At 38.3% G+C, this 13790-nt stretch overlaps 1 protein-coding gene across 2 annotated transcripts in view; it reads right to left on the bottom strand.

Moving 5' to 3' along the window:
* Positions 1-3140: 3140 nt before the first annotated feature.
* hecw2a (HECT, C2 and WW domain containing E3 ubiquitin protein ligase 2a) overlaps positions 3141-13790 on the bottom strand; it is a 54486-nt gene continuing 43836 nt past the window's right edge. For both annotated transcript variants that reach the window (XM_053680866.1, XM_053680867.1), the window contains exons 26-30: positions 11432-11578; positions 11038-11152; positions 10644-10729; positions 10395-10507; positions 3141-7015 (exon numbers count right to left, since the gene is read on the bottom strand). In XM_053680866.1, coding sequence (XP_053536841.1) covers positions 6904-7015; positions 10395-10507; positions 10644-10729; positions 11038-11152; positions 11432-11578 — 573 coding nt within the window. In that variant the 3' untranslated portion in view covers positions 3141-6903. The remainder of the gene's footprint in view (positions 7016-10394; positions 10508-10643; positions 10730-11037; positions 11153-11431; positions 11579-13790) is intronic.

Here is a 13790-nt window from a genome sequence, read left to right as displayed (position 1 = left end):
TTATACACCATACACTTATATACTATGCACTATACTCTGCCATCTTGTGTATCGTCTCAAATGGCACACTTTCTGTATTGTACTAACTGGAAGTATACACTGTTTCTTGGTAGAGGGCAAATTATATCAAATGCACATAATGCAATGGCAATAGCATTAGCGAAATAGTCAAACAGATAACAAAAATGAATTGGTATGTTTTACTGTTTATGTTAATGTTTCCATTTATACCCAACAAGACCTCGGTCACCGGCAGATGGAGTAATCGTCTCCGCAGGCGAATTTTGCTTGCACAATTTAAACTCAATTTAGTAGATAGTTGTGGTTGTGGCTATGGCTGCTGGCAATGTAAACATCTTTTTTTTTTTTTTGTTCAGCATCTGAACCTGATATACAAGGCTCTGTTTAGTCCCACTGCTTTTTTCTTTATATATCCTACCTCTGGTTTAAATTATTCGTTAACATAGCATTAGCTTCCACTGTTATGCTGATGACACACAGTCATATGTTTCAGCAAAGCCAGCTGACAGACACCAGCTTAATAAAGTTGAGGAATGTGTAAAGGTCATTAGCTGCTGGATGCTTATTAACTTCCTTTTACTTAATTCTGACAAGACATGTACTCATACTAAGACCACATGCAGCTGGAAGTAAGCTTTCTCATTACATAGTTACTCTGGATGGCCTTTCTGTTTCATCATGTGCAGCACCTTGGTGTGATTATTGACTGCAGTCTTTCATTTGAAGTTCATGTAGATAATATTACTAGGATAGCGTTCTTTCATCTCAGAAATATTGCTAAGAAATATAATGTCACTACATGATACAGAAAAATTAGTTCATGCTTTCATCACATCTAGGTTGGATACTTGTAATGCCTTACAGTCTGGCTGTTCCAGTAGGAGCATAAACAAGCTCCAGTTAGTCCAGAATGCAGTTGCAAGAGTCTTTACTAGAACCAGAAGATATGACCGCATCACCCATAGCTTATCCACACTGCACTGGCTCCCCGTAAAATTTCGCATTGATAATAAAACACTACTATTGACTTACGAAGCACTGAATGGTCTCGCGCCACAGTACCTGAGTGAACCTTTAGTCTTTTATGATCTGCCATGCCTACTTAGATCAAAAGGTGCAGGCTATTTGTTGGTACCTCGAAAAGTGATGGCTATAGCAGGGGGAAGAGCTTTCTCTTACAAAGCCCCACAGTTATGGAACAGCCTTCCAATTAGTGTTTGGGACTCAGACACAGTCTCCGTGTTTAAGTCCAGGCTGAAGACATATTTGTTTAGTTAAGCCTTTTGTGAATAGCTTTTTTCTTAGGTAAAGAAGCAGATCTAGAGGGCTCACAGGCATAGAGTGTTGTGGTGAACTGGGATGTTTGGATGCTCTGGCCCCCCTACTTTCATGCGTTCACTCAGGTTTGTTGATGGTGGAGTGGCCGGCCACATTATGTCCCAGAGTGCCCTCATGTCTGTGTTACCTTCTGGCCCTCCCTTTTACTTATGCACTCACGCAAATTACATTGTCCTTAACCATTACAGGACAATAAGTGTACCTAATAATCTCTCCATCTCTTTCCCTCTCTCTTCCTCTCTATCTATCGAGCTACACGATACTCCTGAGATACCAATGATCCTGACCCCTTCTGCTCTCCGAACCTGCCCGATCCATCCTGATGCCCTACTTCTGGTTTAAGTTCTCATCAATTGGAAGTTACATGATGCTACTGAGGATGGCCCCACATGGTGCAGCCTAAGGATCATTTAGATTACTGAAGATGGTACCACTCTAAAGATGGCTTTGGACCTCAATTCATGTGAACAGTTATAATATGATGGCTAGGACTACAATTGCTATTGTAGCTTTAGGACTGTAATTACCACAAACAGTTTTGCACTCAAGTTTCCATCAGTGAACAGTGGAGAATTCAACAAAACAGACTTCATGTAAAAACCACAATGTATTTTTCTGGTTACACAACTGCCCTATTTGACCATGTAGTATTAGCACATTTATAGAAGGGATTTATTCATTTATAATCGCACTATCCGGTGTCATCCAGAAGAGGATGGGTTCCCTTTTAAGTCTGGTTCCTCTCAAGGTTTCTTCCTCATATAGTCTCAGGGAGTTTTTCTTCACCACAGTCTCCTCTGGCCTGCTCATTAGGGATAAATTCATACATTATCCTAAATGTATATATTTCTGTAAAGATGCTTTGGGACAATGTCCATTATTAAAAGCGCTATACAAATAAAACTGAATTGAATTGGCAGATTGGATAATTGTATGAATGAGCAGATGTTCCTAATAAAGTGGTTGGTGAGTGCATATGTATATGTAATGATATTGGAAACAGTTATTGGTAATAACTTTTGTAAGTTCCTTCCTGAAGGGACTTTTATTTCAGTTTCTGTTATCTGATTGGAATTTTCTGTGCTTCACTTAAAAGGACTTTTTTTTATGAACTCCACTATTATAAAATGACATCAGTTGGGAAGTTTCCAGAATTCCAGAAAGTTAAGGACAGAATTGAACACAAATCCCTCTGCCTAGTAACTATAAACACCACCTTTGGGTTAAATGTAAACACAATAAAGGAAGTTACAAAGGTAAAAGAGGTTGTTTAGAAAATAAACGGCATAATTTAAAAAGTAATTTAGCTCTTTGTTGATAATTAAAAAATATATATATATATATATATATATATATATATATATATATATATATATATATATATATATATATATATATATATATATATATATATAAAAACCCTCTCCATCACATGACTACAATGGAGAAATACAGGAGTTGCAGTTCCTAGTTTGCCTTCATCTACGGGAATTAGAATACTTTTAATCTCCTTGACTAATGAGACTAAAGCCCCACTTGCTCTGATTGGATAAGGGAGAAGTGAGATTCATTCTGGCTGGACAGTGCACCTTTGTCTTGTTTATGGTTATATACTCATGTCAAATATACCAGCCTATCTGTAACTAGACCTTAATTAGAACTAAACAGCAGCTGAGTGCTTTCTTTATCTCTAAAAAAAAAAAAAATAAAAAAAGAATTTAGGTACACACAAACAGTTAGACAAACAAAACACCAAAAAGATCACCCATAGCCCTCAAACATTTGGTACATTCAGTGCAAAATATATTTTGAAACAAGACAGGCATCCATATAATACAACTATATACAAACATGGACATGATTGTGAACAACATGCATGAGCTCCAATTGTTTCACCAAATTGTTAGCAGGTGCAACAGACTTTCACATACAGTCTTTAACTTCGGTAACTCAAAATCAAAACAGGTGAACATGAGATAGGTGATTTCGTCTTCTTCTTCTTCTTCTTCTTCTTCTTCTTTAACCTCATCTGTTGTTAACAGCAACTCCTCATGCAAATAAAACTAATCATGACCGGCATTGGGTCACTACTTCCAGCATGCAATATCAAGCTATGACACCTAAGGGTCAAACTCAGGTACTGCATTTTAAGACCCTGCATGCATTAGTTTAACCATAAGATCAGTTTATACAGAGAAAAAGAGCACTGCTGATTTGTGTTTATGTCATAAATGTTTGTGTTGAGATGCAGATGTGTGGATTGGGGTTGTGTGTGTGTGTGGGGGGGGGGGGCATCTCTAAATTGTCTGTAGTGTGTGAATGGGTGCATGATTGTGCCCTGCGATGGGTTGGCACCCCGTCCAGGGTGTCGCCCGCCTGATGCCCCAAGGCTCCACGTGACCCTAAGCGGATAAGGGGATGGATGGATTTGTCCTGACAAATGCAAGCTCTACAAGTAGCGATGAATTATGAATCTTTGGACAACAGGAAATCAAACTATGGTAATATTATCCCTGGCCGTTTTGAATCCAGTTAACCTGGAGCTCCTAGTTATTTCCTGATTATCACTGAACCTCTATCATTATCTTCAGCTCGATATTTGTAACACTTATTCCGCAATATCATGTCTAGTCAACTTTCTCTGTTCTCAGTTAATTCAATTTAGATTTTCATTTAATGTACTCTAATAGATGCCTTTCAGAATCATATTCCTCCCTTACATCTTGGAGCAGGATGTGGAAAAGTGGCCTACGTTATTTCCAACGCTGAGAGGCTGTGATGGGAAAAACTTCTCCCTCAGACATCATCCAAAGGTCCCTTCAGCAATGCTGCTTTCCTCTCTGAACCACAAACCACAGATTAACAATGTACAACTTTAATGTTGCATGGTGGATGTAATAAATGTGATGTTAAAAGTGGCTCAGGAGACATAGTGACATGCAGCTTCAGCATTAGGATATGAAAAATACTGGACAATATTAGCCTGTGTGAGTGTGTTTTAAATACAGCATGGGATCTGTGCCACATTTAAATACAATCAATACAGTGTGAAAATATCAAATGCAAAATGAAAAGTAAAACGTTATAATATTTTCTCAATACTTAAATATCTTTACTGAGAAAGAATGAGCAGGGATTTACTATTTAACAATAAAACCTGAACTAAAAAAAAAAAAAAAAAGGTGTATTAAATTTCACTGTGCAGAAGATAAAAGGTGACTAAATTGTTAAAGGAAAAATCCACCCTGAATAGCTTGTATATAAATATTTTAGTCAATGGAGTTGATTTATTTGGACTACTTTTTCACTTTGGTTTTCTACATTACCCACAATGCTGTTCAATTACTTATTGATAGTGTTGCCCTCACTTCATGTCTATCTAAAGAGAGCGATGCAGTGGTGCTTTAGTCCTTTAGCCTGTCCAGCACTCTCATCTCCTCATCTGAACATTCTGCTCAAACAGATCATCTTCCAAACTTTCATGCTAATACCACCATCAACATCATCAACATTCGTCATCTCGTAGTTCGCAAACTAGCTGAGTGGAGTCTCTGCTGTAACTCAGCCTAACTGTGTCCAGTGTTTGCACCAGCATCTCCACTACTTCTACGTTGGAGTCGTAATGAGTCATTTATATGATGTTGAAGGTTGCTGGAAAATGGTGAATAAAATAAGAAGCTCGTGCTCTTTTGTTCTTAGCAGCTAAAAGCAAAACTTGATTTATAAAGTTGTTCCTTATTTTTAAGATCGTTTATTAAAAATCACTGGAATGACCTTAGTAAGTCAGTGTGTGACATCGGCGTATAAAACGACCCCTAAATTCTCACATTAATAGTGTAAATGTAAACGCACCAACCAACAAATTAGCACCAGAACTGCTAAGCATGCCATAAATATTTCAATATAAGCATATTAATGTGTTTCAGGGTGAAGTACACTATATGGCCAAAAATTTGTGGACACCTGACCTTCACACTATGTGGTTCTTCATCGAACTGTTGTGTATAGAATGTCTCTGTATGCTGTAGCATTATAATTTCCCTTCACTGGAACTAAGAGGTCCAAACCTGTTCCAGCATGACAGTGCCCCTGTGCACAAAGCGAGCTCCATGAAGACATGGTTTGAGAAAATTGGAGTGGAAGAACTTGAGTGTCCTGCACAGAGCCAAGAGTGGACATTATTATAACACCACATCTGGAATAAGATGTTCAACACGCACATATGGGTCTGATGGTCAGGTGCCCACAAACCTTTGGCCATATATTATAGCTTGTTAAAGTCTTCTGCTTTTCAATTAGCAGTGGAGGAGTCATGCCAAAGCATAACAGAACCACTGCCCAATCAGTGCTTGTCAAGCAAACCTCAAATGTCTGTGAAGACGTTAGAGACGAATTTAACAATGCAAGACTGAAAATAACGCAGCTCACGGTCACCTGCAAAATGTGTCTAAGTTCTATGCAGCTGTCTGAGACATCCTTATGTGAAACTATGTAACTTTAGCCACACCCCAAAACCATGAGAGGACTGATTGTACCATAATTATATTTAATTATGGCATGCTGCTTCATTATGTTGTAATGTAGGAACGCTGGATTGCAGTGTGATCAAAATAATTCTGTACTAACATGCAATGAAGTACTTGACATTTGGTTTTGGCTCATTTGAGGCAGCACAGTCAAATACAATAAAGCTGAAGGGATTATGTTTCAAGGTGGGTGGCATTCCATTGCTACACGAATTCACTAGATTCGCTCTGTGGAAGAAAATCTTCACTGATTCTTTTTCATTACACAGATTAAGCTATGTGAAAGCAGCGGCAATTATAGATTCTCTCGCCGTTTTATCATGTTCTACATTAGAAGCAGTTCAAAATGTGTCTAGCATAATTGTAATTAAATATTGCACAGATTCCTCACCACTAAGCCACGCCAGTAAAATAAATATGAGAACACACAATATCCACAAAAGTGTGTTAAATTCCTCATCTCTCACACACTCATCTTTAAATGAAGGTTTCTCTTCGTTTAGATGAGGAACAAGCTCTACAGTTACAACAGTGCTGAACGACAACAGTGCTGTAACACAAATCATTCACCCGATCAGGGTAACGTGAGAAATGTACATACAGTATATCCACCAGTTTATTTTGTACATGTGGGTTCATCATCTCTCTGGTGAAGTGGGTGAAAATATTGTGTATGCTTACAGAGGATTTTAGTGGAACCGTTATTTACCATGTTAGTAGGCTTTGTTTGCGTGTAAGAAGGAATTTCTGTATTAAAGACTAGTGAAGTGTTTTATGTTAATGCTCAGTATCTAATGCATTCACCATATGTTTGTGTGTGTTTGAGGACCCAGAAGGAATAGGTCCCAGAAATAGCTGTCATGCTTTAGTCACATAATCCTGGTTTTATAACAGAGGAAGAAAGGGGTCCAGGAAACAAGGCCATTATTAAGACTGAAGTGAGGATTTGGGTACAGAATAAAAGGCAAAAAAGGTTTCAGATTTTGAAGAACACGATAAAAGAGACTGTGCAGAAGCCTCACTCTAGACCAAACGTGCTCGTTTCCTCCACAGCAGTGAGCACCTTCTCGTAAAGCATGGAGAAGGAGTGGTATGGGGGAAGATCCAAACGGTTAAAGCAGGTGTGAGCCCTGTGGACACACACACACGGAAAAAAACAGTGATGCATTTGCAAATTTGAACACAAGATATTGGCTAAGCCAACTATTATGTTATGTTATTAGCAGATTATAAGAACTTGCTTTAGGTCTAGCAAAAAAAGTTCCATTGAAGGTTTATTTGTATTTTTACAAGTTTACAAAAAGCAAACAATACATTCGAAATGCTGGCCAGTAACGGTTAAATTATATTACTGCTAGGGATGCTATACCATTTTTTTCAGCTGAAGTATGATTATTTCAGTACCAGAGTTGCTGTATTCTAATTACTTTTTTCTGATAACACAGTAATGTAACGTATTACATTTAAAATGTATATAATTTTATTACAGTTACTGATGTCAATAAAATCACATTACTTGCATTACAAATTTACTGTTAAGAAAACAATATTAAGTAAAATGCATTTTTAAATTAAATCCCATTTTGCATTTAAAAATTCTGTCGCATTGTTTAGTGCAAAACTATGCTATGTATGCAGCTTTTGTTTGTACGTAGGAACTCATGCGATATACCTTTGGAAAGCTAAGATTCTTGTGATTCAATTGATATAAACCATTTCAAGATACAAATCACAACAGCAGCTACGATCAACTTCTCTGTCAGACCACCAACATACAAACAAACCTGGGGCAACTCACATCTGAAGCCTCATAGCAGTGCAGTGATCAAGAACATACCGACAAATACAGACTTGTTGCACCGGCAAAGGTCTAAGCAATCCAATTATGTAAAAATATTTAGTCCAAAACACATTATTACATCAATAAATACCCACTGGCTGTTGCTGCGTCATTTCAAATTACCTGAAAATGTACCTAATCTTTCACGTATTCTCTGTTATAATTTCAGTTCACTTGTGAATATTCCTTATCTCTTGATTTCAAAATAGCCGCTGGGTTGTGTCCTTTCGATTGACACCTCATTTGAACCAACAGGAGGTTCCATGTCCTGTCCATAGCCTTCAATAGCCAATGAGAGTCTGTGTGAAGGGAAGTGCCTTCCGTCTTTCCTTTGTGAAAAGCTCGAGCCTATTGCAACCGATTGTGTAGATGACTGACACATCATATAGCCAATGAAATTCTGAAAAAATATGATATGCTGCTTTAGAGGTGTTTCAACACTTCAATTTAAAAGTCTGTGCGTAAAGGTGCATAACCAGTGGCAAGTGTCTCATTTTTCTGCGTGTAAAAGCACACAAAAGGTTTAAATTATGAATATACATTTTGTAGATTGCTGTGATATGACATGTGATATGATAGCTCTTAGTGTCACCTTTCATTAGCGCCCAAAATTATGAGAAAAATCCTAGATATGTTTCCATGGTTACCAAGGGCCCTTTGGAGGTGTTTTTGAACACAAACACAAGATGATTTTGGTAAAACGCATGGACATACCCTTAGAAAAACATGTGTAAAATATACATTTTCTTTGGTGTTTGGTATTGTTATCAAATTGGAACTTGGACAAGGTAAGGGTTCATGTTGTTCTGCAATTCTGTCAGCTGTAGTCAGCTCCAGACATGTGTATGTACACAAACAAATCAGGTGGAAAAAAAACCCTTCTATTTCAGTGTGTTCAAATTTCTATTACTCAATACCAGTAGCACTTACAGTGAGTCTGACTTCTGGGGAAAAAAACTTAAGAGAGTCACCTTTCAAAAGAGATGATGTACCATGCACGTACTGTACTCGAAATGGTTCAAGAACAGCTTTAATTTTACTTTGGGTATGCCTTGGATAGGCATTTTAGGCTAATTTTAGAGTTGAGCAATGAGCAAGCGCTTTAATGAATGATCGGAGAACAGACGCTAAAATTACTGAAAGAACTGTCTTTTTGTAGGTTTGACAGGTTTTGAAAGTTATTTGAAAGTAAAGTAATTCGTAATCTGATTACTTTTCATATGCAGTAATCAGTAATGTAATCCAATTGCAATTTTAAAGAAGTAATTAGTAATCTGAACAGAGGATTAATATTGTAAAGAAAATGTACCACAGGTTCACCAAGTCTTAAAAATAAATAAATAAATTTATATATTCCCCCCTAAAAATTTTAATTGAACAAAGAAGTTGTCTGACCCAGAGACTTGACCTGAGAAATGATCGACTGAATTTTAATCAGCTCTGTAGCAAAAATGGAGCTCCAAAATCGGCTAAAATGCCCGGTTTCCGTGGCCTCTTACTTGGGCATTGGAGATCACAGAAGCGTGGAGATGGTGTCATTTGACAGTTAGTGTTATAAAAATAATAATAATATTAATAATAATAATAACCATTATAAATGTGGTTGAGTAACTGTATAACATGTAATGTGTGATGTTCTCACAGGCTCTCCATAAAAGAACATGTTCATGTGACCAGCGTGCTCTGTATATTTCAACTCTGTGGGATGTGCAGATTGATACCTCTGGTATAAAAACAGTGCAATTGCATTACATGCATAATTAATAGAATGCGGATATCGCACATTTCCACGCTGCACATCTTCACATTTTTTCCTTGCAATGCATCATTGTCACAATGTATCGTTGTACCCCTTAATCAATACTGATACTGGTACCAAAATGAGTAAGATACTTAGTATTTATCAGGGATGTCATGGTTAATTAAATATAGCTCTGTGTGTGTTGAGTTTTATGTTATGATGTTTTAAACAGTATGTTTAACAGAGAGCAAGAGAGCGGTAGACCTGAGTGTGCAGACCAGTATCATAAAAATAATGGTCATTAAAATGAGAGCAAGGTGCCATGAAGTTCCCCCTGACTTACAAACAAAGTGTAGATGCTGGTGAGCGAGGGGAGAGGGCATGCATGTGTCTTAATGCCTATAAATATTATTGCCATCCTGTATTCATTTTTTAAATATCATGCTCGATGAGACTGCTCTGCATGCTCAGGTTGGCCGTTTTCACATTCTCTATTAAAAATACTGTTCAAATGCCATAAAGAGGTTTTAATCAGGTTAACTGTATTGTGGGAAGATGCTGTAGTTCCTGCCTCTTGATAGTTTTACCAGACTGCAGTCTGCTTGCCTTTGATTATTAATCGTCAAATACGTGTCATTTTGTGTCTTCTGTTCATTAGGATACGTTCACATATGGTATTGGATGTTGGTATTTTTTCAGAGTATGAGTAAATAAAAACAGTATCAGACCAACACCTGATACCAGTACTGGTATATTTTTACTGCAACTTCCACTGCTTTTTCAGCACAAAATAACAATCACACCATGTCCTATTCCAAAACTTAGTGTTTATTACAGTCTCCTCAGATTGGATTTTAGCAGGAAGTGACATTGCTTCGAGCAGTGAAATGAGCTTAAAAAGCAATAATCGCTAGATTGTCCTGCATACCTTGGAAGGGAAGTAATTTTGCCCCATTTCTCAACGCAGAAGCGACGTGGCCCGTTGCTCCCCCGGAGAGAGGCGAACCCTTCATAGGGAACACTTGAAGTACCTGTGACAAACTGCACAAAAAATATCCAACAGTTATAGTTATTTAAACTGGGGTCAGGAAACATCACGACCACAAAGTAACACTACAGAAAAAGGAAAATATGTGCGGTCCAATTTAGCAATAACAACAGATCTGGTTATGCGTACCTGAAGAAGTCTCAGTCTCTGCTCGTTGTTGAAACGCTCCACCGCCGCCCAGAACCATCGGATAACAATGTGACCATCGTGATAACCTTCAGCGGAAGATCCATTTTGTTTTTTTTAGAAAACGCCAATGCAAAAGGACCTAATCAGCTGTTCCGATGCTTTACAAAGCCATTAATTAAAAAAAATATTTGAAATTGAATATGTTTTTTAAATTAAAATACACTATGATTTATTGTCTTAATACGACATACAGTCGTATCTATATTTTCAGATTACCTAAAATCAGGTAAATTCCATAAAAATAAAATACTTAATTATTATTTTCTACTTATTTCTAATCCTTTTTTTTTATCTCACTTTTCACATTCTGAATTAAAATTAAAATAATTCATACCTCCTCGATATTCTGTGTTGTTTCTCCAGTCAGCCAGGTCAATTTCTGCAGTTCCAGCAATGACAAGCTCCAGCTCGCGGGCATCAAACACCGAGACCAGACGCACGTCCACAACCTGTACAGACACGAGCAAGTCATAACATTTTACAAATCAGAAGCAAGTTTCATGAAATTTCACTTTCATGATCACTTTCTTACTTAACACTTCGCAGATGACTTTCCTGACAGTAATACGTATTTTGAAATCTGTAGGTAAATTGTCATAAACGCCAGAAATTAAATTAAATAAATGCAGTAAGGTTTTCACTTGCTAATATTTAGCAGAATGTGATTAATTTCACATGTGGCAGTATTGATGTCAACACTAGCGTCATATTCGAAGGTGATGTTCTACCTCATAGAAGCCCCGCACCAGGCTCTCCGTCTGCTGAGCCACACCTCTCTCAATGCGCCACTTCACCATGCGCTCAATGTACTCCTTCTTATTTTTCTCACACACTGGGACACCAGCTCCTCCAGGCTTCAGCTCCCGCTCTGTAATCTGCAGTGGAGAAAAGTAAAACCCTTCCACATTACTCATATTCTAAATGAATAGATAAGATATAATAATACATGCTACATAACACACTTGCAGAAATAGGAGGCATATTCGCTAAATGTTTACTGGCCCGGGGTTGATCTAGTAAGCTAAAACTAAAACCATTTAATAAAATGTTTGTTTTTTCCCACAACAAACATTTTATTAAATGGTTTTAGTTTTAGCTTAAAACTAAAACCATTTAAAACCAAAACCATTTTGTGGCTATGATGAGAAAGGAATCTTAAAATAAACATAAACCCATGGTGATGGATGTTTTTTCCTGAATATGAATATTATAGCTTAAAAATATAACTGATGATACTGTTAAGGCCTAATATTTACATACACCTAAAGATATTCGGTCTTCACACTTCACACATGTCAAGGTACCATATATTTCTTTTTGCAAGTCAATTAGGGCATCTACTTTATTCACATCAGACATCATTTTAAAACATAAAAAAAAAACTGATTAAAGACAGGCTTCTTTCAGCTTTAAGGCACTATATCAGAACTCCAGTGGGTCAAAAGTTTATGTACACCAGTTTGTCTCTAACTCCCTGGAAGATTCCAGTAATGATGTAATGAACTTCTGATTGGCCAACTGTCATAGTTAGGAGTTAATTGGGAGCGCATAAGTGGCTGTATTTAGAGACAGAGCTTTTTTGCCTTTGATACCATGGGAAAATCCAAGCAAGTCAGCCGAGATCTCAGAAAAAAAAAAACTGTGGACCTCCACAAGTCTGGTTTAACTGAATCCCAAAATAACAACAAAAGGAGACTTCGCCATGGCCTGAAATGCTGTCGTGCAAGAAAGAAGCCTTACTCCAAGAACAGCTTTAAAAAGACAGACTAAATTGGGCAGGTAATCACCAGCTGTTTGGAGGAGTGTTCTCTGGTCAGATGAAATAAAAATTGATTGTGTAGCCATACAATCTAACAAAAAAACAAAAGACAGGAAAAAGAACAAAGAACTAGCAAAACAATCCAAAATCAAGACAAGGCCATCACAGGAAATACATAACAAGGACATAGACTATGGACAGAAAACACACATCTTAAGAAGGGAAACTAATCAGGGGCACTACAATTTGGGTGAGCCCTCTGGTGGTCTGGGGAAATTGTCCACGGTGGACGTTACATAGCACCCTCCTGAAGTGTCCAAAACTTAGGAGGGCCTGGACCCCTGGGCAGAGTGACAACACTAACAATGCCAGAGGGGAGAGCAATGGCCACAACGAGGTCCGCAGCTGAGCAGGTGGGCGGAGCAACCTCCTCAGCTGAGCAGGGAGGGGTAGTGAGGTTTTTATCCAATCAGGGAGGTGGAGCAATGTCCTCAGCAGAGCAGGGAGGTGGTGAGTCATCCTCAGCTGAGCATGGAGGCGTAGTGATGTTCTTAGCCAAGCAGGGAGGTGGAGCAACATTCTCAGCAGAGCAGGGAGGTGGTGAGATGTCCTCAGCTGAGCAAGGTGGCAGAACTATGTCTGCAGAGGAGCAGGGTGGCAGAGACTGAGCAAGGTGGGGGAGCGTCATCCTCAGTGGAGCAGGATCGTGGAGCACCATCCCCAATGAGGGGGGTGTCCTCAGCACGGTAGGGAGGGGGGTGATGGTGAAATCACTGAATCACTGACCTGGGCTGGAGCCCTCTCCCCCAGAAATCTCTTTGGTAAAGCTGTGCAGCAAGCTGAGTCCAAGTGGTGTGATTATCTGAAGCTCCCACTGCTGTTCAAAGAAAAGGAGGTTCAGTGCTGACAAATCCCATGTCATTCTCATTAAGCCTGCTGCATCCATATTAAGGCCTGGCATTGTGTAACCAATCCAGGGAGGTGGATACAAGTGCAGGTAAGCCTTATTGAATAAACAACTAACAAATAACCAAAAGGCAGGAAAAAGAACCAAGAACTACAGTAGCAAAACAAACCATAATCAAGACAAGGCTATGACAGGAAAAAAATAACAGGGATACAGACTTCTCCAGGAAACAATTCCCAAGCAACTAAGCAGAGAAAACACAGAATACACGTAGGGAAAATTATCACGGAAAATACAACTCAAGTGAGCACAAACACAGAAATCAGCCAGACAACAAAAGAAGTTCAAAAAAATTAGTGAGGGACTGGTGCACTTCAGAAAATAGACGGCATCATGAGAAAGGAGGATTATCTAGAAATAC

This window comes from Ictalurus punctatus, chromosome 6, assembly GCF_001660625.3.
Source record: "Ictalurus punctatus breed USDA103 chromosome 6, Coco_2.0, whole genome shotgun sequence".
Taxonomy (NCBI): domain Eukaryota; kingdom Metazoa; phylum Chordata; class Actinopteri; order Siluriformes; family Ictaluridae; genus Ictalurus; species Ictalurus punctatus.
This window is presented reverse-complemented; position numbering and strand designations above follow the sequence as displayed.